The sequence below is a fragment of the Sminthopsis crassicaudata genome, chromosome 2 (assembly GCF_048593235.1).
Source record: "Sminthopsis crassicaudata isolate SCR6 chromosome 2, ASM4859323v1, whole genome shotgun sequence".
Taxonomy (NCBI): Eukaryota; Metazoa; Chordata; class Mammalia; order Dasyuromorphia; family Dasyuridae; genus Sminthopsis; species Sminthopsis crassicaudata.
In genome coordinates, this window is record NC_133618.1 from 84,341,858 (window position 1) to 84,365,958 (window position 24,101).

Sequence of the window (24,101 nt, forward strand, 5' to 3'; positions counted from 1 at the left end):
GAAGAAATCTTCCTTCTCTAGGACCCTGGTGTCTGAATATTTATAATCAGAAATAAATTTGAAATTGTCCTGGAGTTAACTTGCAAAGTTTCCCTGAAAATTTACCTTTCCCAGTTAGTAGTATAGATGCCAGGATTATATTGCTTACAGAATTCACAACCATTCCTCCTAGGTTGGAGTTCAGGAATAGTGTCTTAAACACCATCTGAGGTCTATACAAGAATAATTTATCATTGCTATGTGCTTTTGCTGTAGGTTGTCAGGTGGAGGAAAAGAGACCTAAAAGGAGAGGTCCTCTCTCCTTATTTGCTGAACTCTGGAGAAAAGACCTCTTAACTGAGTCTTAGGAGTTATTTCCCTTTGCATCATTATCTGCTAGGCCTTGATTCAGAAGATGATACAAAGTGATGGTGATGGTATGCTATGTCCTGTTTATGGTTTTGTGGGTTCTGTGATGCCAAATAAAGCAGCTTTTCCTGGCTCCTCTTTGAAATAGACAGCTAGAGGTTCCCTACCACAGAGAATATTTTGATAAAAGTTTACTATAACAACTGTGATAGTTTTAAGCTCAATGATGATCATGTCACTGATGTTATTTTTCTTCCTATAGAAGAGGGAAAATTTTTGAATTAAAGACTCACAAAACCCTTGTTTATGCAGTCTTCACAAAGGTGGATTTCTTATTTGCTTGAGCTCTTTAGTGTGGCTACACATAAAATATTGAATTCATCAGAAAATTTTTACATTTATTGTATTAAATTAACAATCTGTTCGAAAACTAAAAGAATAGCCTTTCTCTTTTGGAGATTGAAAATATCTACAGGAACTGGAGCTTGGAACTAGTGAAAGACGGCTGTTTCTCAGTCAGAAACTCCAAAGAAGGAACAACAGCATGGGGGCATCTTCATGTTTATTAAACAACAATGTTTGGGAACAGTTTGGAACCTTCCAGTTAGCTTGGGAACAGTTTAGTTTCACTAAATAAGGTTGCTTGAGTTCATTTGGGGATGTCTAGCTAGCTTCAGACTTTATTTGGTTTCTTGTTTTTGTCAAGATATGAAGAATACCAAAACCAAGTGGTTTATTTAAAGGACCAAATTGGGAAAAATAACAACCCAGTGGAAAGCTTAGCTGCAAATACCTTGTTACTGTCCATCACTACCAACTTAGTTGTTATGTGGTTCTTACTGGGGCTGGCAGGAAAGATAGCTAAGTTTTCCTAAAACTGATGATGGAAAAGTAGCCCTCCTATCTTGTTGGTTGCCCCCCACCGCTTTAATTCTGGATTCCTACTTCTTTGCAGCCATATTTACCTTCATTGGTCCCGCTGCAGCTCCGAAGGCAGAAAATTTGCAAGAGACAAAAGGACAAGAACTGGACCTACATAATGATGCTGTTACTTAGGGACCAAGCCACTTACTTAGCTCCTCCTCCATTCCTTCCTCCCTTGTACCCTAAAGTTCCTAGTTCAAGGGGAAGTACAGTACAAGATTCCTTCAACCTGCAGGACAAGCCTTGTAGTTTAAAAGGAAGGCTAGCTGAAATCTCCAAACATAATAGCAAAGAGAAAAGCATCATTCCTTATTCTACCCTCCTAGGGTTCTTCCCCGCCCCCGCCCTCCCCCCCCCCCCTTGCACATTCTGAACCTATGCTTGCCTTTATGGGACCCTTTGTCTGCAGCCTTGGAGGAAGTTCTTTTCCCAGGGGCAGTCCTGGAACTACACATCGCTGTAGTCAGTTTACCCCCAACCTTCAGGCTCCCAACCAAGGTCCTTATAGGGCTCCCTCCCACTTCGAAGATAAATAGGAGTACCGGACTCTCTCACCTTGCCTGACTAACCACGTAAACTCATACCCACACATGCAGTTGAGGAAACACAACTTAGAATACTTCTACATTTGGCTTATGTGCACCTAAACTACAGCGCACACACACACGCACGAGCTCCCAAGGTAGCTACTGAGCTAGAACCTAAAGGGGTTGATTGGGTAAGAGTACAACTGTGCATACAGGTGTGTAAGGGGTGGGAGTGAGGGGAAAAGGGAGGACGTCGTAGGGGCTGAGATCATCCTAAATTCCCTAATGGTCTAACACTCTGAAATAGACAGACCCCTAGTTCTCTCTCCAGGGTCCCCACAAGATTCTCTCCGCGATCTCCCGCCAGTCACCCACGCCCGCCCCTTCGAGGGCAGGGCCCTATTAACCCGTCAAGGGCCCGGGGGGCGGGCCGTTTCCCCCACCTCCCTTTCCTTCCCCTCCCCCTCCTCTACCTCCTCTCTCACCCCGCTCCACTACCCTTCCCCCTCCCCTCGGTTGAGGCGGCCGAGGAGGCGGCGGCGGCAGCGGCAGCAACGGCAGCAGCGGCAGCAGCAACAGCAGCAGCAGCAGTATAAACAGCAGCAGCAGCATTAACAGCAGCAGCAAGCTGCGAAGGCGGAGGCGTCTGAGGCAGAAGCGGCCGCGGCGGCGGGCGGGGCTCAGCTCGGGCTCCGGCTCCAGCTCCAGCTCTAGCTCCGGCTCCGGCTCCAGCTCCGGCTCCGGCTCGGGCTCGGGCTCGGCGGGCGGGCGGGCGGACATGGCGGCCAACATGTACCGGGTCGGAGGTAGGATGGAACCCCGGCCTGGGGGAAGAGGGGGCGGGAGAGCTGGAACCCTAGCTACTGAAGAGAGTGGGGGAGGGGGAGGGAGAAACCCCCCTCCCTCCCCCTGGGCCTGCAAGGGCCGCCCCCCCTCCGTACCCCTTCCCCACGAGAAACAGGGCCGCCCCCGCATGCCCCCTCCCCCAACCTTGTTAGTAGCCGCCCCCTCCCTGTCTCTCCCCCCTGGTACCTCCTCTCTCCCCGCGTATCCCCTAGCCCACGGGCCTGCCAGGGCCTCCCCCCTCCCCCCGGGCCTGCGTGGGCCCCTCTCTCCCTACAAGATCACGAGCAGATCACCCTTCCATTCTCCTGGGGTAGGAGCCCCTGGTGGTGAGGGCGGTCGAGCATCTCCTCCTCTTCCCCCTGCAATGTGGGTGCAGGGCAGTGGGGCCCAGTGAGTTCGGAGCCAGGCCATCCGTCCCCTGGCGGGGGAGCGTGGGGGCGGCCCGCCCCAGGAGGAGGCGGCCAGGCGGGCGGAGGGAGAGCCGGGCAGGCCTGTCTGCAGGGGCAGAGCTCGAGTTGTCCGCCCTCCCCGCCCAGGGGCCCTGCTCTGCCCTGCCCAGCCCAGCCCAGTCCGGGCCCCAGCTCCCCCAGGAGGTCGTCCACTGATGGGGAGTAGCAGCGGCTTGAGTTTGCGCCTGCCTCGTCGAAAAAGAGAGCAATAACGTGTAACACAAACTTTCTCCCTCCTCACTCCCTCCTGTCCCCTTCCTGACAAAATAATAATTGAGATGAGTGCAGTGCTTGCGTCTGAGAGGCTTGCTCATGCTTCTCTTCTCATTAGCTCAGCTCATGGCTAGTAGTGGGAGGAATTGTACTGATATTGGCTAAATGAGGCCACTTTGCTGGAAAAAGATAGACTGGGAAACAGACACCGAGAGACAATAACAATGGGTATCCAGCCTCTCAAATAAAACACACAGTGGGAAGTTTCCAGTGAGCCTATTAGATGGAGACAACAAGTCATACTAAAGATTTTTTTTTCCTTTTTTGTTGAACGCTTGCTCTGATATCCACCCATGATGTTAAATTAAATGGGCCCAAAGGGAGTGAAATGATCAAAAGAATTTGATGCCCCTTCCAGCGAGCTTTGCCCATGTTAAAAGTTCTGCCTGGTATGACTTTGTAAAACACGTAAATATTTTCATTTTTTCAGGTTATTGTGACTCTCAAGTCCACAAGCATTTGCTATACTAAGCCCTCCTCATTGTTAATCTATTTTTGAAAAGTTAGTTAGCCATTGAAATGTCAGTTAGACTTAGAAATCTTTAAATTACCAGGTAGTTCTTGTATGAGGAAAATGAAGACATTTGTATTATAGTCAAAAGCAGAATGACTGAGAGGAGAAAATGATTGTTCCTACTGTCTTCATATTCCCTACATAGGATCATAGATTTAGCATTGGCTATTAGAGAGACTATTGAGTGCTATTTATTCAGTAAGGTTAAATAGTTATAGCTAATCTTATTTAGTTAGCCTGGGGCAATGCAAAGAGCATTGTTTTGAAGTCTGAAGAACTGAGTTCTAAACTTAATTCTGTTGATTTAGTGACTAGAGTTCAGGAATTGGATTCGGATTAGAATTGCCCCTGCACACTAAATTTAGCTCTGTGATTCTGGGCAAGCCACTGTAAATTGCTGAATAAATAGAAGCACCTGTGTAACATAGAATCAAATGACTTGATGTGAGTCAAATTCTTTCTTAAAACTGAGAGCTTTTTGTAGGATTTATTTTCAAAAGTTATTGCTCCTAGTGTAACTTTGGGTAGGTAATCTGTGCCTCAGTTTCTTCATCAGTAAGTTGAGAGTGTGATAAACCATGATCTCTTGAGGTCCCTTCTAGGTCTAGTTACATAGGTTCACAATACAGGTATATAACTAACTCCTCACTGTTTCTTTCACCACCTCATATCCAGTCAATTGCCAATTCTTACCTGTTCTCATGGACATTACACTGCTGTAGGCCCTCTTCATTTGGAGCCTGGACTATTGCAATAGTCTGCTGGTAGGTTTTTCTGCCTCAAGTCTCTCCATGTTCCAGGTCATTTTCCACCTAGCTGTCAAAATAATCTTCCTCAAGTACAAGTCTGACCAAATTATTCCTCATTCAGTCATCTCCAGTAGCTTTTTATTGCTTCTAAGATCAAATATAAAATCCTATGTTTGGCTTTTAAAACCCTTCATAATCTGGCCCTTTGTTATTTTCCCAGGCTTCTTACAACTTTCTCTTTTTTTATTTTTTTTTTTATTTTATAATTATAAAATTTTTTTGACAGTATATATGCATGAGTAATTTTTTAATAACATCCTTTGTATTCATTTTTCCAGATTTTCCCCTCCCTCCCCTAGATGACAGGCAATCCCATACATTTTACATGTGTTACAATATAACCTAGATACAATATATGTGTGTAAATACCATTTTCTTGTTGCACATTAAGTATTAGCTTCCAAAGGTATAAGTAACCTGGGTAGATGGACAGTAGTGCTAACAATTTACATTCACTTCCCAGTGTTCCTTCTCTGGGTGTAGTTGTTTCTGTCCATCATTGATCAACTGGAAGTGAGTTGGATCTTCTTTATGTTGAAGATATCCACTTCCATCAGAATATATTTTCATACAGCATTGTTGTTGAAGTGTATAGTGATCTTCTGGTTCTGCTCATTTCACTCAGCATCAGTTCATGTAAGTCTCTCCAAACTTCTCTGTATTCCTCCTGCTGGTCATTTCTTACAGAGCAATAATATTCCATAACCTTCATATACCATAATTTACCCAACCTTTCTCCAATTGATGGACATCCATTCATCTTCCAGTTTCTAGCCACTACAAAAAGGGCTGCCACAAACATTTTGGCACATACAGGTCCCTTTCCCTTCTTTAGTATTTCCTTGGGATATAAGCCCAGTAGTAGCAAAGGGTCAAAGGGTATGCACATTTTGATAACTTTTTGGGCATAGTTCCAAATTGCTCTCCAGAATGGCTGGATTCTTTCACAACTCCACCAACAATGTATTAGTGTCCCAGTTTTCCCACATCCCCTCCAACATTCATCATTATTTGTTCCTGTCATCTTAGCTAATCTGACAGGTGTTCTTACAACTTTCTTGATTACTTCCCCTTCCCACTTCTACTCCCCCTTCATGTACTCTTCCTCCAGGCACAGTGGTTTCTTTGCTCTTCCTCCAATTTGTTCTCTCCTTCCACTTGAGATTCTCCCCAGTTTATTTTGTATATATTTTATAATTTCACATTTTTTTTCTTGTTAGATGATGAATTCTTTGAGAACAGGAACTGTTACCTTTCTCCAGTGTTTAACATTCTACCTAGCAAATCTATGATCCCAGTTAACCATGTTAATTGAAATAAAAGATATAAATAAAATTCATTGCCTGTGGTGATATATGTGATATATATAGTGTATGTCTTAGTTAATCTTGCTTTTACACAGTGAATGAAGTGAGATGAGAGCTTTGGAATTAGATCACTGACAAAATATTTTTTACATACTAATTTTGAAGATTTTACCTTTCTTTGCAGATTATGTCTACTTTGAGAATTCCTCAAGTAATCCATATCTAATCAGGAGGATAGAAGAACTTAATAAGGTACATACTAATTTTTTCCTTTGATTTGATACACTGGAATTTTTACATAGTCTTAGGTGAAAAGCATGAGAGGTTTTAGCACTTTGTATTTAAATTCTAGATCCTTACCTTTTTGAATGATGTCAGATTGTAATACATTATGGTTTAGAGTCCTGAATTGTTTCCTTGCTTGTTATTCCTTTTGAAATAACCATTGCTGTTAAATACAGCATGTTTGATATTTGTAAAGTGCCATGAAGTTTGCAGAGTGCTTTTTAACATTATCTGATTTCATCTTCAATGTAGTTGTGATGATACTACAAATATTCTCCTTTTTAAAGGTGAGAAAACTAAAGTGTTCAGAGATTGTGACTTGGATAAAGTCATAGATTTCATGCCCATAAAATTTGTAGATGGCACAAAGCTAGAAGATATAGTGGTCACATTGGATGAGCCAGAATTTTTAAAAATCTTGGAAGGCTATCCCATTAAACTGCATCAAGTAAAATAAAATCTATTGGGAATAGATGTCAGTTCTTATACTTGGGTACAAAACATCAGTTTCAGAAGTACAAGATGGGGTGGGCATGGAAAGATATTTTGGGGGAAGGGAGCCATTCATCATGTGACTTAACAGTGTGAAGTTGTTACAGCCAAAAAAAGTTAATGCAATGTGAAGCTACATTAAGGGAGGCAAAACTTCCAGGAAGCAGGTGTTTGTGGTTGACCCTATATTTGATAGACTTCATGTAGAGCAAAGCTTCTTAAATACAACTACATATGGGGTTGTATAACTGAATGTGGGGGCCACAAAATTATGATTTATTATTAGTGTTTGATTTGTATATCTACTTTATATACCTAATTACTCAGGATTTCATAAAAATTGCTTGGGCAAAAAGAGGGTTGCAAGTAGAAAAGGTTTAAGAAGCCTTGATTTAGAGTGATGTGTTCAGATCTAGGAACCACAGTTTAAAAAGTTAGTTAGTTAATAAGTTAGTAAGTATCCTGAAGAATGTAGCTAGGTTGAAAAAAGGCCTAGAGTTTGTCATATGAGGAACTGTTGAAGAAACTAGAAGTGTTTAGCATGAGGAAGAGAAAACATAAGGCATGGAAGCTGTGTTCAAAGGTAAGAGAGCTATTGTGGTGAAGATGTATTAGGTTTGTTCTTTTTGGTCTTAGAAAGAAAAATCAGGAGCAATAATAGGTGGAAGCCAAAGAGACAAATTTACATTTGATGTCAGAAATAGCAATGAGAGCTGTTCAGTTGTAGAATGGACTTAGTTGAAAGATATTTATTGAATTATGTAGCTCTTTGGAGGTTCATAGGCAGAGGGTGAATCTAGATAGCCACCAAAGCCCTTCCCAACACTTTCATTCTCATTATATGACTTATTATATGGCCAGTGGCTGTCAGAAGCAGAATTTGAAGGTAGGTCTTTGATTCTAATTCCAGCACTCTATCCATCATCTCATGCTAGCTTCCAATGTATTTTGGATTCTTATAAACTTCTAGGAAATTACTCATATAAAAGCAGATTATGAACATGTATGGGTACTATCTATATATTTAAGAGGTCACTCTTATTGAGTTGTAACTTTTAATTCTTTTTTGATACTTTTTAAAATATAATCAAATTTTATTGCATCAAATTATCAAGCATTTATTAGGTGCTTACAATGTGCTAAGTACTGTACACTCTGCTGGGAATACAAGGAGAGGTAAATATGTACCTCCCTTAGAGGAACTTAAAATTTTGTGGGGGAGACAATTTGGAAACTATGTACAAATAAGGTTTAGATGGGATAACTGGAAAATAATTTTATAAGGAAGGTATTACTATAATTGGGAGGTGAGTAGGACAGGAATGAGTTATTATAGAAGATGGAATTGTAGAATACTGGGCAAGCCAGGAATTGGAAATGAAGAGGGAGAATGTGTTAGGTAAGGGGTACAACCAGTAAAAATGCAAGGAGTCTAAAGGTGTTCTTCAAGAAGAGTAAGAAAGGCTGGTATCACTGAATGATAGAATATATGAAACAGTAAAATGAAATAAAATTAGAAATGTAGAAAAGGGGCCACTAGGTGTTTTAAAAGGCAAACATTAGGTTTTATATTTGGTCCTGGAGTTGGCAAACACTGGAATTTATTGAATGAAGAGTTGTGTGTGTGTTTTTTTGTGTGTACATGTAATGGCCATATTTGTACTTAGGAAGATCACTTTGATAACTGAGTGAAAGATTGATTATAATAAAAGGAACTGAGGCAGGGAGATGAATCAGCAGGTTAATACAGTAGTCCAGGTATGGCATGACAAGGGCCATTTTTTTTTTTCAGAGATAGTGACAGTGTCAGAGAAGAAAAGTGGGTATAAAATATGAAATATTAAAAATAAAACCTGCTGATAGAACTTGGCAACAAATTGGATATTGTGGGAGTGGTGTGTGTATGAGAAAGTGAGAAAGTAATGATTGAAAAGTGATACCAAGTTGTGAGCCTTGTAATTGGAAAGATAATGATACCCTCAAAAATAATAAAAAAGTTAGTACAAAGGGAGAGCTTTGAGGAAAAGAAAATGAATTCAGTTTTGGATATGTTTAGTTTAATATGTTTATGAGACTTTAAGTTGAACCTTCTTCATCATTAGGTTCCTCATCTGTAAAAATGAGAACAATACTACAGTACCTATCTTATGACATGACTCTGAGAATGCTTGTATCTCTATCTGTGACTATATCCACAATACATTTATACATACATACACAGCATTTTGTATGTGTAAAGCCATATATAAAGTAAATTATTATTATTAATGATATTATTGTTTCTTTAACATTATGTAGTTAGAATTATAAGCTTGTGAAAGTATAAGCTTGTTTAATTTGAATATAATAATTGCATACAGTTGTCATATAATTTAGGTGTATATAAAATGAAACCTTTTTATGCTTAACTCAATCCCTGATGAATATATCTTTTTTTTTTTTGTTTTTATAATATTATCCCTTGTACTGATGAATATATCTTGAAAAGATAAATAATTGTTTGAAGTGAGCTAAGAAGTATTTCTACTATAGGGTTTATAAACTTCCATCAGAATATTATGTTTTTGCTTTATTGTGGAGTAGAGAGGACATTGTATCTTTAAAAAAAAATTTCAATAGTATTTTATTTTTCCAAATACAGGTAAAGATAGTTTTCAGCTTTCATTTTTGTAAGACGTGTTCCAAATTGGTCTCCTTCCTTCCTACCTTTCCCCTTTCCAAGACAGCAGGCAATTTGATATAGATTAAATATGTGCAATTCTTTTAAACATATTTCCATATTTATCATGTTGTGCAAAAAAAAAAATAAAATCAGGTCAAAATGGGGAAAAACCACGAGAAAGAAAAAATCAGACAAAAACAGAGCAGAAAAAAAGTGAAAATATGATGCTTCCATCTACATTTAGTCTCCATAGTTGTCTCTCTGAATGTCAATGACCATTTTCCATCACAAGTCTATTGGAATTACCTTGAATCTTTTATTAAAAAGAGCCAAGTCTGTCACAACTGATCATCACTTGTATTACATTTGTGAAAACTTCTAAATTGTTCTCCTGAATGGTTGGAACATTTCACAATTTTACCAGTAGTGCATTAGTGTGACCGTGGGGTGAGGGTGTGGGGAGGCTTGGACCTTCAAAGTTTGATCTGGCCTGGTGTGTTCTGCCGAACTGGACAAACCATCTAGCATGGACCCATTTGGTGGACATTATGTATGTTGCCCATGGATAATCTGAGTTAATCTCAGAAAAGTTTATGAAGTTGGACTTCAGAGTGAAGAGTGTTTTGGTCATAGCCTCCTAGGAGACCTAAATTGATAAACCTATTGATCTTTTGTGTTTTTTTTTAAATATCTCTTTTCGTTTATGAATTTAATGTAGCCCCAGCCCTCTATTCATTCCCTTTCCTCTCCCAAAATAGACAGCCATTTCTCTTAATAAAGATTTTAAAAAGAAGAGAAAAAAACATCAAAGTCAATAAGTATATCAGTGGAATCTGATAATTTGGCATAACTGTGTCAGGAGACTCCCTTTTTCTGAAAAAAAGATTTAGAAATATGTTTTCTCAACTCCTCAACAGCTAACTCTGGAAATTTAAATTAAGGAGAAATTGTGTCTGCTTTGGTGTTATCCATGCAACAAAATTATAGATATTTTAAGAAAGGAAAGTATGTTAAAGAAATCATGGATTGCTTATGTGGACCATAGATTTCTAACTGCATTTTTATTTCTGCATAGTAGATTAAAAGATACATATGTAACATTATAAGAATACATAGTTCAAAACTTGTATATTGCTAGCATCTTATAATGTTATTTTGAAAAGGAGAAAATAACTAATGGAGTTTTGTGCTGATTAGCTCAATGTTACTGGGTAAGTGCTGGATTAAGGGATGTTGCTCATGCCTCAAACCATTTTGACCTGGGATCTGTGAACTTTAAAAAATGTGGTGTTTTGTTTTTGTTTGTTTGTTTTTAAATAACTATTTCATTATAATTAGTTTCCTTTGTAATCCTTTATATTTTATTTTATATTTTTTAAAATGTCCATAGACTTCATCACACTATCAAAGGGGGGGGTCCATGATACAAAAAAAGGTTAAGACTCTTTTATCAAGATGCTAATTGAATTATTGACCAGCCTTTATCATATAAGCCTAGATTCAAGTTGTTGAGCATTGTCCAATCTATGCCCGAGTAGACCTGGGATGTTGAGACTCATAGTAATTATTGCTTTTCTGAAGCAGGTTAGAGATTGCTTCTAAGATTATCCTTTGGAGATTTTGGTCTCTTTAGGTTTACCATTTCTGTGACTCTAGGTAAATTCAAGATCAGTCTGTAGATGGAGAAGGTCAGGATAAAATTATCATCTTATCTTCCCCAGTGATATTCTACTGACTCAAGCAACATGATTTTGGACAGTTCTCTAAAGCTGGGCAATTCACAAATTAAAAAATTAAGAGTTAACAACAACAATAACAACAACGAATATTAAGTAATGAAGGGAAAGCTTTGAAAAATGAAACATTGTTGGAGGAGTTAGACATTATTTTTTTCTCATGGATTGGGAAGAAGTGGGACAGAAAAACTTGACCATATTTTTTTTTTTTCATTCTTTCTTTTTCCCTAATGGATTGTGAAGATAAGAATGGAGACATAAAAACTTTACCAGACCTTTATTTTTCTGAAATGTTTAGCTCAATTTGAGGCTGCAAGGAGCCCAGAGGCCTTGGTGGAGAAAAGGTGGGAGGACTAAAGCACCCCTTTCTAAGTTATATATCTCTAAGTGGCTACCAGTAACTCTGGGGTTTGGTTGATTAACCATCAAAAGAAAATGAAAGAAGAAATTAGTTGGAATTGAAAGGTGTCTCCCCATGTTAGAATAAGCACATTTTACTTAACCACTAAGCATTTATTAAGATGTGCCAGGCATAGTAACTAAATTAACTTTATAGTGCTTACTAGTACTTAAGATAAATTCAGTGCAAAAAACCCAAAGTGTTGAGTCATCATATTTTCCACTCAAGATCATACAATTTTAAGCAGAATGTAACCATAAAAGTTATAGAGCCTAGTTTCTCATTTTATAGATGAGGATGAGGAAGTCAACACCCAGAAATACTGACATTGGGTTGTCAATAGGTAAGGCAAATTAAGCCCAGGTCTTCAGATTCCAAATCTATAGTGATATATGCTCCTTGAATTTTCATTAGTTTTTCCTTTGACAAAAATAATTAGCTTGTAGTTAAGGCTTTTGATGGATCATTTGCATTTGCTTGACTTTTTCATTCACAAGATTGCTGAATTGGTGATTTTGAAGTATGTTTTGATCCTACCATTCTGAGATATGATATTTTGACTAGGATTTAAATGATTACAGTTTTGTGGAGCAATATTTCTACAACATTTCTCATTTTAAAATATTGCTGTTGAACTACATAAATTTGACAATTTTAATGCTGTGTTTTTAGTCTCCTTAACTCTTTTAATTTATATTTAGTTGTCTTTCCAAGTTTTCAGAGATATTTGGAAAATTTGTGTGAAGATAGAAGTTATAACATTCTATTGTATCTAGGTATTCTTTTTTTTTTTTTATGAATCTTCATAGTGAATGATAGACTTTCTTGAAAGCTTTCAGAATTAATAGAGTTGAGAGTAAGTTGGGGAGCACCAGCTGCAGTAAATAATACCATAACTGAATATTGATTATATTGTATTCTGTAGTCAAGGAGTAAAAAAATGTTGATATGTTTGTAACTCATGAAAGTAAACTAAATTCTACTAAGAATAGTGACTATCATAGATTTGTGGAATCTCTTACCTTAGTAGTTATCATGAAGTCATTTTGTTCCCGTGTACCAATAGAGCATTGGAATCAAATTAGAATGGAGGAAAGACTGTTGACCTGTAGGTTGGCATGTTTCCTTTGAATAGATTGGGAGAGAAAATATCAAAAATTAGTTTAAAAATTTTTAATTAATTTCTTGTATATAATCAGACTAGTTAATAGATTTTAGCATTTAAATTAGTCAAGTCATATCAACTTATCTATGGCAACATGTTATTTTAGAATGTACATTCTATTCTTGAAACTGGGCAATGTTGATTATTCCTTTTAAATATGAATTTTCTTAGACTTATTTAATCCATAGAAGTTTTGAATAGATTATATAAGAAAACTCATAAATTAATGTTATAACATGAGAACTCTTATTTTAGAAGTTGTTTGAATGTAATATTCAGCAGAGATAACTTTGTTTTCTTTTTCTTAGACAGCAAATGGCAACGTGGAAGCAAAAGTAGTATGCTTTTATAGACGGCGAGACATTTCCAACAGTCTTATAATGCTTGCAGACAAGCATGCTAGTAAGTCAAATTTTTTTTTTTTTTTTTTTTTTTTTTTTTTTGTATTTTAAAGTTTTATTTTCTAAGTTATACACCATGTGGAGAGTGTTTTGCACTTTATTCTATTTTCCATAGTTGCTTATTTCCCTACCTGTCTTTCTTATCCATTTAGATCTAATACGTTTTCCTGGTGGTTGATTATAGTAGACTTTTCCTGTAGGTTGCATCATTTAATTATTAATTAGTCATGATGTAGAAATAGAAGCCTTTGCCTAAAGTGCCTTACAAAGAATTAGCACAGTATGACTATCTACTTTTGTGAGTTTAATGTATTGGATTAAAATTATGAAATTGATTTTTATATGGAAAAGTTTTCTTTTGAGGAGAGGGATACCTAATATTTTAGGGATTTTAAAATTCCTTTTATTTGAACTACTTTGTCAAAATGTGCAGTTAGTTATAAGTGAAAATCATGGAAATGCAAAACTTTTAACATAAAGCATTATTATATCGTAAGGAATTTTAGAGATCCGCTTTCTAGCCCAAGTCCTTAGTTTAATGTGAGAAAATTGTAGCCCTGAGTGGTAACTGATTTACTTAGTTGCACACATTTTAAGTAACAGAATTGAGATTCAGACTCAAGATTTCATACTAATAATCTGGTATTCTTTCTATTCTCATTGGGAATGTGCTTCTTCATACTTGTGTTCTCCATTTTTTTATTTCTTTAATTTTTTTGTCAGTAACTTTGAAATATATCTTTCTATTTCTATTTCTTTTAAAATATATAAACTATATAGAATCAAAATTCTAGTATTCAAAATCCTATCGCTAACTCTGTTAATTGTACAAAATATATGAAAGACTGTTTAGGATGATAGTATTATGATGATCTTAGCCTTTAGAACTCTGAAGTTTTGTAAATTGAGTAATATTGGATCTATTCTGTACAAAGATTTGGTGTCCTACAGACTAATTTCTTCAACAGTTTCATTGTGACCAGTAGGTTGATAAATGAGAACTTACACTTATATAGAATTGAAAAATTTTAAAAGAACCTTATCTGCAACAGTTGTGTGAGTGAGGTAGGTGGTATAAAGATTATATTACTTGTGGAGTAGTTTATTTATGTTTAGTCACTTAGCTATTGTTAAGTATTGGAGTCAGAATCACAACTCAGGTCTTCTGGCTCTTATATGTTGGTCTGCTATACTATGTTGCCTTTGTTACTGTCAATTTTATTAGCTTTATGGTATCCATTATGATTTTGAACATTGTTAAAAAGAGGAAAAGCACCAGGCTTATAGTCAGAAGACTTGGATTTAAATTTGCCTGTTTCTTATTACTCCTGTGATCTTATTCAGTGTCAGCTTTCCTTAGTTATCCTAGTTAGCAATCTTTCACATTTCTAACATTTTTTGACTATTTTATACTCCATGGACATTTGTATGTAGAAAATATATTTGTAAATAGTAAGCTAGTAGACTTAGATGAATCTAAAACTGGTTGTTCAATGACCAGAGCTAAAAGATATTGATTAGTTCAACTATGTGTGTGTTGTATATGCATCTGTGTATGTGTGCATGTGTATAAGTATGTGTGGGAATGTGCATGCATGTATACACATATTAGGTCTGTGGGTCTTGTCTGTGCATGTGTATATATGTATGTGTGGGAGGCATCTACATATACATATAAATGTAGATGTTTGTATATTCATTCATTTTTATAAGAAATCATTCTTTCTTTTTGCTATCAAGTATCCCTTGCAAATAGTATTAAAAAAAAGTTCATAATAAATATATCTAGTCAAGAAAATTTCCCTAATGACTATGTTTAGAGTTCATCACATTAAAAGGTAAGTAGTGTATTTTATCTTTAGTCCTCCGTATTCATGGTTTATAATGAATGTATGTCTACTAGAAGGTAAGTTTCTAATGGAATGATTTAGTAATCTGTCCTTGGTATCTTAATAGATTGGAAAGGTAAACCAAATTTAAAATGATTAAATTTCAAAAACATAGAAATTTAGATTTTAAAAGGTTTTTGTGACTTACTAATCCCACCCATATTTGATAAAGAATTCCAACTACAATTTACCTGACAAATGATCTAGTCTTTCTTTGTTTTGGAGATCTTCAATGAACCTTCTCCCCCAACTCCTGAGGCAACTCACTCCAGTTTGGATAGCTTTAATTATCAATAAATTTTTCTTTATACTAAGCCTAAGTTTCCTTCTTTGAAATTTCTACTCATTGCTTTTAGTTGCTTTCCTTTGGGACTGGATAGAACCAGTCTTATTTGTCTTCAAAGAGAAAGTCCTTTAAATACTGCAGGGCAGTTTTGGTTGCCTTTTTGCTCCCATGTTTTCTATTCTTCAAGCACATCGATTTTTCCTTCAGCCCATTCTCACATGGCAGGACACTCAAGGACCTTTACCATATAAAGAATATACATGTATACCTTCCTTAAGTGTGACTTCTTGAAAGGAATACAATATTCTTCTGACCATGGCTGAGTGGATTAATATTATCACCTTTTTCTTCCTGTTTTGCCAAGAAAGAGGGGAAAGTATCTTTTAAAATCTCTTCTTTGAGGCTTGGTTTAGTTCAAATAATTTTACAGAATTCAGTTTCAATTGTTTTGTTTTTACTTCCATTTCCATTGTTGAAGTTGTGTATATTTTCCTGGTTCTATTTATTTTACTTTTCATTCCTTTATTCAAATAAGTCTTCTCATGCTTTTTTTTTTAACTTATCATGTTCATCACACATAAAAGTTCGTTACATTCTTATATTGCCATTTGTTGAATTTTTCCCTGTCTGCTGGGCATTTATTTTGTTTCCCATTCCTTACTTCACTTAAGTTATCAAATTTATTGGCATAAAGTTGGGCAAAGTAACTCCTTATTATTTCTCTAATTTCCTCTTCATTGGTGGAAAGATCCCCCTTTTCATTTGTAAGACTAACAATTTGATTTTCCTCTTTCTTTTTTCTGATCAGATTTACCAAAGGTTTATCTATTTTATTGGCTTTTTCATAAAACCACCTCTTGGTTTTATTTATTAATTCAGTAGTTTTTTTACTTTCAATATTATTGATTTCTCCTTTTAATTTTTGTATTTCAAGTTTAATTTTTGGTTGGGGGTTTTTAATTTGGTCTTTTTCTAGCCTTTTAAGTTGCAAGCCCAATTCGTTAATCTTCTTTTTCTCTATTTTCTTCAAATAAGCCTCTAAAGATATAAAATTTCTCCTTATTACTGCTTTAGCTGCATCCCACAGATTTTGGTATGATGTCTCATCATTGTCATTATCTTGGGTGAAATTATTAATTGTTTCTATAATTTGCTGTTTCACCCAGTCATTCTTTAAGATGAGATTATTCAGTTTCCAATTACTTTTTGGTCTATTTACCCCTAACTTTTTACTGAATGTAGCTTTTATTGCATTGTGGTCTGAGAAGATCCCATTCCTTACTTCAATGAATATGTTAATATATTTTGGGGCCTTCTCTTCTGTCATTGACTTCCTTGGTGTCTGCATCAGTGGAATTTCTTGGTCAAAGATTATGGCATTTAGTCATTTTCTTTTCATAATTCCAAATCCCTTTCCAATAAAGTTACAACAGTACACAATTCTACCAACAATAGCTGTTCTTGTCTTAATGCTCCTTGTTACTTAAGCTATTATCAGATATTTCTTGGCAAAAATATGACATTATTTACTTTTTTTTTTTTTTTTTTTTTTTTGCAGTTCTCCAAAATCCCCAGTTTTCCCCCCTCCAGATTAACTACTTTCCAATAGTGCTTCCATGATGTATTGCTACTCAAGGTTTCTGATTTCCTCATATGTAAAACAGATAACACAAGTTGTCCTAACTACTTCTTGGATTAGAGTAAGGGTCAAATGTATATGAAAGAGAATTGAAAACCAGTTTTGTAAAATGCTGCAAAATATAAGATTTTGAATGTAATAGGGTTTTAAGAGAGGAGTACTAGGACAATAAGTTAATTTAATGTAACATTGACAGTCACTTCAAGCATCTCTGATCCTCATCGGATTTTTTGGTTGCATTTAAAAACTTATTGCCCTTAAGTTTCTCAGGATTAACAAAGTTGTCCGACTGTTTGCCTTCATTTCCTCACAACTTACCCTTTCCAGTCTCATACTATTCAACATTCATTGTTAGTGCTTGGTTGAAATCAATCTTTGAACGGTCACCAATGACCTTTTTTCTTTAACAACAAATTTTTTTTTTTTTTTTTTTTTTTTTTTTACCAAAGACTTTTTTTTAAACCATGGTCATTTCCCAATGCATCACACACACACCTCTAATAGAACAAATTTCTAATAACAGATACAGTTAAGCAAACCAAGCGATATAGTGATAGAGATAGGCCCTATAATTTTTTTGTTCTTGTGGCTGTTAATTATTAGTCCTTCCAAGATCTGTTTTAGATCATCTTTTTTCTGTCTTTATTTTATCACTTAGTGAGCACGTCAGCTCTCATATTGATACTGATGATTTACAGTTTTATTCATATAGACATCAAACCTCAAATTTTTGCGAAGCTCCAGTCACCCAGCATCATTTACTTTTTGAATATTTCAAATTAGAAGTTCTGTAGGAATTTTAACTTAATGTATCCAAAATAATTCATCTTTTTATCCAAACCCTCTACCCAACTTCCATTGCTTTCAAAAGTATGATCATTCTAGTCATCCATGTTTGTAATATCAGTGTCATCCTTGATTGCTCACTCACTCACTCTGTAAATCTAGTCAGTTGCCAACTTTATAGTACCTCATACCTGAATCTTCTCTTTTCTCATACAGCCACCACTCTAGTTGAAGCCCCCAAAACTCACACCTGAACTATTGTAACATCCGTTTAGTTGGACTCCCTGTGTGACGTTTTGTCTTATACTAATGCATTCTTTCACTTAGATGACAAAGTGATTTCTAAAATGTTAGCCTGACCATGTCATTCCTTAAATAATTTCACTGGCTTCTTAGCATATCAAAATCAAGAATGAATTCTGATGGCATTAAAGCTCTTAGCAACCTGGTTCCTATCTATTTTTTCCATCTTCTAACATATTATTTCCTTTACATACTCTATGATGTAGCCATATTGTTCTATGTGCTGTTTCTTGAATCTAACTTCTATTATGCTCTTTGCATTGATTTTTGTGAACCTATTCTTAAAATGCTCTCCCTTCTAGCAATAAATTGGGACAACATTTTTACATTTAAGGTTCTGATAAAGGCCTCATTTCTAAAATATATAGAGAATTGACTCAGATTTATAAGAATTCAGGCTATTCTCCAAATGGTCAAATGAACAGATAATTTTCAGATGAAGAAATTAAAGTAATTTCTAACCATAGGAAAAGATGCTCTAAGTCTCTATTGATCAGAGAAATGCAAATTAAAACAACTCTGAGATACCACTGTGCATCTCTGACATTGGCTAAGATGACAGGAAAAGATAATGACAAATTTTGGAGGGGATGTGGGAAAACTGGGACACTAATACATTGTTAGTGGAACTGTGAACAGATCTGGCCATTCTGTAGAACATTTTGGAACTATGTTCAAAAAGTGATCAACCTGCATACTTTTTGATCCAGCAGTATTTCTACTGGGTTTGTATCCCAAAGAGATCTTAAAGGAGGGAAAGGGACCCCACATGTGCAAGACCTGGAAACTGATGGATACCCATCAGTTGGAGAATGGTTGAATAAGTTATGGTATATGAGTGTTATGGAATATTATTGTTCTATAACAAACAATCAAGAAGATGATTTTAGAGAGGCTTGAAGAGACTTACATGAAGTAATGCAAAGTGAAATGAGCAGAACTAGATTATTGTGCATGGCAACATCAATATTGTATGACGTTCAATTCTGATGAACATGATTCTATCCAGCAGTGAGATGATTGATGCCAGTTCCAATGATCTTATGATGAAGAGAGCCATCTACACCCAGGGAGAGGACTATGGGAACTGAGTGTGGCTCACAACATAACATTCTCACTCTTTTTGATGTTATTTGCTTGAATTTTGTTTTCTTACTTATTTTCTTTCCTTTTTGATTGGATTTTTCTTGTGCAACAAGAGAATTGTAAAAAAAAGTGTACACATATTGGATTTAACATATATTTTAACATGTATGGCATATATTTAATTGCTTGCCATCTAGGAGAGGGGGTTGGGGGGAGGAAGGGCAAATCTGAAACACAAGGCTATGCAAGGATCAATGTTGAAAAATTATCCATGCAGATGTTTTAAAAATAAAAAGCTTTTAAAAAAATATTCTCTCTTCTAATCACCGTGAAATTCCCCATGTCTTTCATCCTTCTGGAGTCTTTTCTGATGCCTCCATGTGCTCCTGTCATCTCTGCTAATATTTTCTTCCATATACTCAGCAATTATGTTGTTTACAGATTTTGTTTCCCTCAGTAGAATATAAACTCTTTAAGGGCAGTGATTCTTTGTTTTTTCCTTTGTGTCCTTAGTACTTAGCATAGTACTTGGCATTTACCAAGTGGTTGGTTGTTGATTTAGTTTCTTAACGATTTCCTTGGATCTCACTTTTTTTATCTTTAAAAGGAAGGGCTTGTACTAAATGGTTTTTGAGTCCCTTTCAGCTTTAGGCTCTGTTACCTTTTGTATCCATATTTATTTCTCTTTCTCTAAGAAAAGAGAGGCAAGTATGTTTTATCATCTGCTTTCTAGAATCAAGATTGATCATTGAATTTAATCTCAGTTCAATTCATCATGCATAATAGTCTTTATTCATTATTCTGTATCAGTATATTTTCTAAGTCTTGGGATGATTTTCTGAAATTCCTTCTTTTGCCATTTTTCATAGCACAATAACATTCCATTTCAGTCGTATATTATAATTTGTTCAGGCGTGCCTTAATCTATAGATACCTAATTTACTTTTGGTTTCTTTCTACAATAAAAACATGGTATTAGAGATATTTTGGTACATATGAGATCTTTCAGTCTGACTTTAAGTTTTAACCAGTACTAGTGTTTCAAAGTTAAGTGATATTAGTAACAATAATTTTTTTATGTAATTTAAAATTATTTCTCAGGAGAGTTGGACCAGGTCAAGTGTGTCTTAAAATTTCCTGTATTCTCTTTAACATTGTCTATATTTTAGCCAATTTGCAGGATGTAAGTTAGTCTGAAGAGTCTTATAAATGTACATTTTTCATAATAATTTGGAGTATTTTATCATTGTTTTTTGCTAGTTTGTAAAACAGAGTACATATCATTTAGAAAATGGATGAACATATTAAGGGACGGACATAAAATTTGATAGAATACTATCATGCTATAAGAAATGATTTCAGGGAAAACTTGGAAGACATGAATTGATGCAAAGTAAAATTAGCAAAACTAGGAGAGTAATTTATACACTTACATTATTATAAAGACAAATTGGGAAAGAGTAGGACTTCTGATTAGCATAATGACCAACACAATTCCAAGGAATTTGGACCAACACAAATCCCTTCCAAGGGATCTTGATGCAGAAGTGAAGAACTTAGAATGTAACTGAAACATACTTTCTTTGGACTATGTCAATTTGTCTCTTCTGCTTTACTATAGATGTTTCTAAAAGGAATTGTGTTTTTCTTTCTTTTTTAATGAGGTGGGGTATGAAGAGAGAGAAGGCCTGTTTTTGCTCATTTAAAAAAATTAAATTATGCCATTTTAGTGGAATACTATGATTATGCTAAAAACCACTGATCATGAGAAATACAAAAAAAAATCTGGAAACATCATTATAAAATAATATAATAAAAATGTGAAAAGATTTAATTACATATTATAACCAATTGGGGGGCAAGAATGAACAAAATCTAAATTGAGACAGTGAATTATTAGACTTTATTCACTAAAATTAATTCATTTGAATATAAAAAGTTATGAAACAAGTTTAGCTGATTGTCTTAATATTTGATATTTTTGACAAAACATTTATTTTTTTCCTTAAAAATGACTGTATCAAGCTTCCTAATAATGATTTAGAGCTTTTTTCATATGATGTTCGGTAACTTGATTCCTTATTTTATAAATTTTAATCAAATTCTTATATGTCTTAGGAATGAGAGATGTTTCAGTTATAAGTATTAATTTTGTATTTCTTCCCATACTGTGCTCTTGTACTTTTCTTACTTTTTTACACCCTCTGTTTGTTTTGATTAAGACTAATCTTTAGTCCTTTTTTCTGTTTCTCCTTTGGGCATTCTTGTATTCAGCTATGTATAATTTCCCCTACTTTGACCAGTTCATATGAGAGATTCACTTGTTGCTGCTCTATCCCACTTTTTCCTACCTGTTTGTATAGACTTCTTTTGAAACCCAATTGAGTGAGATGGTTTTCTTCCTCCTCCTTTCCCTTCTACATCTTTTATTCCTTGCCCTTCCTCTCCCATTTCTTTCTTTTTTTTTTTTTTTTAAAGTTATCAAAACATGAGAGAAGCATTCCTAGGACTTCGGACTAAATTAATTTTGTAGTTCTATCATCCCTTTTTTAGAATACTTGTTTAATCCATTATGCTTATTTGGTCATATTTATTTTACTTTTTATGTTTTCTTGATTCTTGTGTTTGCATTTCAAAATTACTACTCATTCTGGGCTTTTCCTCATTGAACTCCTCTATATCCATTTCTCCCTTCCTCATGTCCCCTGTAATTAGATTCAGTTTTTCTGGTTAAAATAATTGTAAGCCTCTATCCTTTGTCTTCTGGATTACCGTCTTCCAACTTTCCACTCCTTTATGGTGGTGGCTACTAAAACTTGTATGATCTTGACAGGCTTCTTGAATTCCATCTTTCTGCCTGCTTTTAGTATTTATTTTTCAACCTGGAAACTGAATTTGGACTATATTGTTCATGAAGTTAATTTGAGGTTTGTTTGTTTTTTGTTTTTTTTTTTATAAAGTGATTGGTAGATGTATTTCTCCATTGCCCTCAGGTTCTAGAAATCTAGATAGATTCCTATTATGATTTCCTGAAAGATGGTTTCTAGACTTTTTGTTCATGGCTTTCAGGTATTCCAGTGGTTCATGTTTATTTTTGCTCTGAAAAAGATAAGTTAGTCTTTTTTTCTTCATTTTCATATTTCTGATTCATGTCATCATTATAGTTTTGATTGGTCACTTATAATTTTTAAGGAATCTGTTGCTTGAGCAAGGTTTTACATATTTTGTTCCAAACCGTTAATTCTCTTTCCAAAATTTTCCCCAAAATTTCCAATTTTTCTTCTAGCCCTTTCATTTGTTTTTAATATAATTTTAAAGCTTTTACCAAAAAATTTTTTTTCATGGCTTCTAGGAATTTTAGCTAAATTTGTGACCAAGTATTATTATTATTTTATATATATATATATATATATATATATATATATATATATATATATATATATATATATATATATTTTTTTTTTTTTTTAGTTTTTTTTGTATTTATTTTAGAGTTTTTTCTTCTTCTGTGTTTATTTCTAAAGCATCCCTGTTATCATAGTGGCTCTTGTGATGGAATTCTTGTTGTTTGTTAACTCTTCCAGTGTACCTTCTGACTTCAGGATTAATGATATAGACAGACTTTGCTCAGTCCTGGGATAATGCCTCAGCTGAGCTTTTATTTAACTCAAATCCTTTTTCTTCTTAGGATTTCATGTAGAATTCATGGTAAAAATCTGCAAGCTTTATGCGCTTTCTAAATTATCTTGATTACTGACATTCTTGTCTGTGCTCTGCAAGTTCTGGCTCTAAAAATGAGCTTTACCAGAACAAAATCTGATCACTGACATTATGGTCTGAACTTTACAATTTCCTAAGCTGGATTTAGGTCTGAAAACACTCCTGTCTGGAAATTCCAGGATGTGATTGCTTGAGTCAACTACTAACAGCCTGCTGTAAAACTGCAGGTTCAAAGTGAAAGAACTGCAGTATCCCTGTTGAAATGGGATTCCTGCTGGGGTTATTCCACTGCAGTCTTCAGACTAGGCTAGATGCTGGAAGTGTTACCATCCACCTTGCTCCTGGGTTCAGAGTCACAGAGCTATTTCCAATCCAGTCTGTGAACTTTTAAAATTGATAAGTATATTTCTTTGTAATTGACTTCTTATCTCATTTTTTTATGTTTTTAAAAACACTATTTTGAGAAGGTATCTATAGGTTTCACCAGATTGACAAAAGGAGTTTTTAGAAGTTAAGAACCTCTCATCTGAAATATATGCAATTTTTCATCTGTGGAAAGACCACTTATCCTGAGAAATGATTTGTGAACAAGTTCTTGATTTGACTATGGAATGTTTCAGTCTCAAAAGAGTTTGTTTCTCCCCAAATCTCCTTAAGGAACTAGGGTTTTTGTATCAGAGAGAAGTTAGTCTGAAATATAATAAAGAAAATGCTATAATCAGCTCAGTTATAATATCCAAGGTACTGATGTCATAAAAGAAAATGGTAGGCTTTAAGATTTTAACAACAGGTAAGAATTTTTCAGTTGTCTCTAGTACTATCCAGGATAGAGAATACTGTAATTACTTTAAGAAATATATTTATATTGGAGAAGAGACCTGCAAGCTATTATAACTTGAATATAGTACATCTTCTGAGACCACCCATTTCCCCTTTTAAAAAATGTTTTTTTCTCCCAGTAATTGAATATTGCACACTAGATGACAGATTGCCCTAGCTATTAATTTCTTGACCAGATTGTTAAATAGACAATCTTAAGGCAGATTTTATATGAGCTTGAAAATTTTTTTAAAGAAATTTTTATAGTAATTTCATTTCCAAATATATCTTTTCCCCCTCGCCTATCTGGAGAGTCATTCTTTGTTATATAAAATAATAAAGAGGATGCGCAGAGTTCCACATTGATATTCTTCCTCTTAGGAAGGAATAAAGTGTATTTTCTCACATCTTCAGGGAGAGGCTTTGTTATAATTA

General features: G+C 35.2%; 2 protein-coding genes across 6 annotated transcripts in view; one reads left to right on the forward strand and one right to left on the reverse strand.

Moving 5' to 3' along the window:
- Positions 1 to 2,278: 2,278 nt before the first annotated feature.
- On the reverse strand, positions 2,279 to 3,497 carry LOC141554616 (uncharacterized). 2 transcript variants are annotated; one of them, XM_074286694.1, is made up of 2 exons: positions 2,939 to 3,497; positions 2,279 to 2,623 (listed from the first exon to the last, which is right to left on the reverse strand). In XM_074286694.1, the coding sequence occupies exons 1-2, from the start codon at positions 3,406 to 3,408 to the stop codon at positions 2,281 to 2,283; spliced, it is 813 nt and encodes a 270-aa protein (XP_074142795.1). In that variant the 5' UTR covers positions 3,409 to 3,497; the 3' UTR covers positions 2,279 to 2,280. The 2 variants fall into 2 exon arrangements, with proteins under 2 accessions (XP_074142795.1, XP_074142796.1); XM_074286695.1 differs by having other exon boundaries at positions 2,920 to 3,485.
- The window catches only part of MTA3 (metastasis associated 1 family member 3), a 174,725-nt gene continuing 152,949 nt past the window's right edge, over positions 2,326 to 24,101 (forward strand). For 3 of the 4 annotated variants that reach the window (XM_074286690.1, XM_074286692.1, XM_074286691.1), the window contains exons 1-3: positions 2,326 to 2,605; positions 6,182 to 6,249; positions 13,046 to 13,139. In XM_074286690.1, the coding sequence (XP_074142791.1) occupies positions 2,578 to 2,605; positions 6,182 to 6,249; positions 13,046 to 13,139 (190 nt within the window). In that variant the 5' untranslated portion in view covers positions 2,326 to 2,577. Of the gene's footprint in view, positions 2,606 to 4,459; positions 4,646 to 6,181; positions 6,250 to 13,045; positions 13,140 to 24,101 lie in introns of those variants that run through there. The other variant, XM_074286693.1, reaches the window with a different exon arrangement.

Excerpts from the sequence above, each read along its gene's own strand:
- LOC141554616 (XM_074286694.1), bottom strand. The coding sequence starts at position 3,408 with ATGAGCAAGCCTCTCAGACGCAAGCACTGCACTCATCTCAATTATTAT. Across the intron at positions 2,624-2,938 it reads TACCCCAGGAGAATGGAAGG|GCCGGGGTTCCATCCTACCT; the intron begins GTGATCTGCTCG and ends CTCTTCCCCCAG.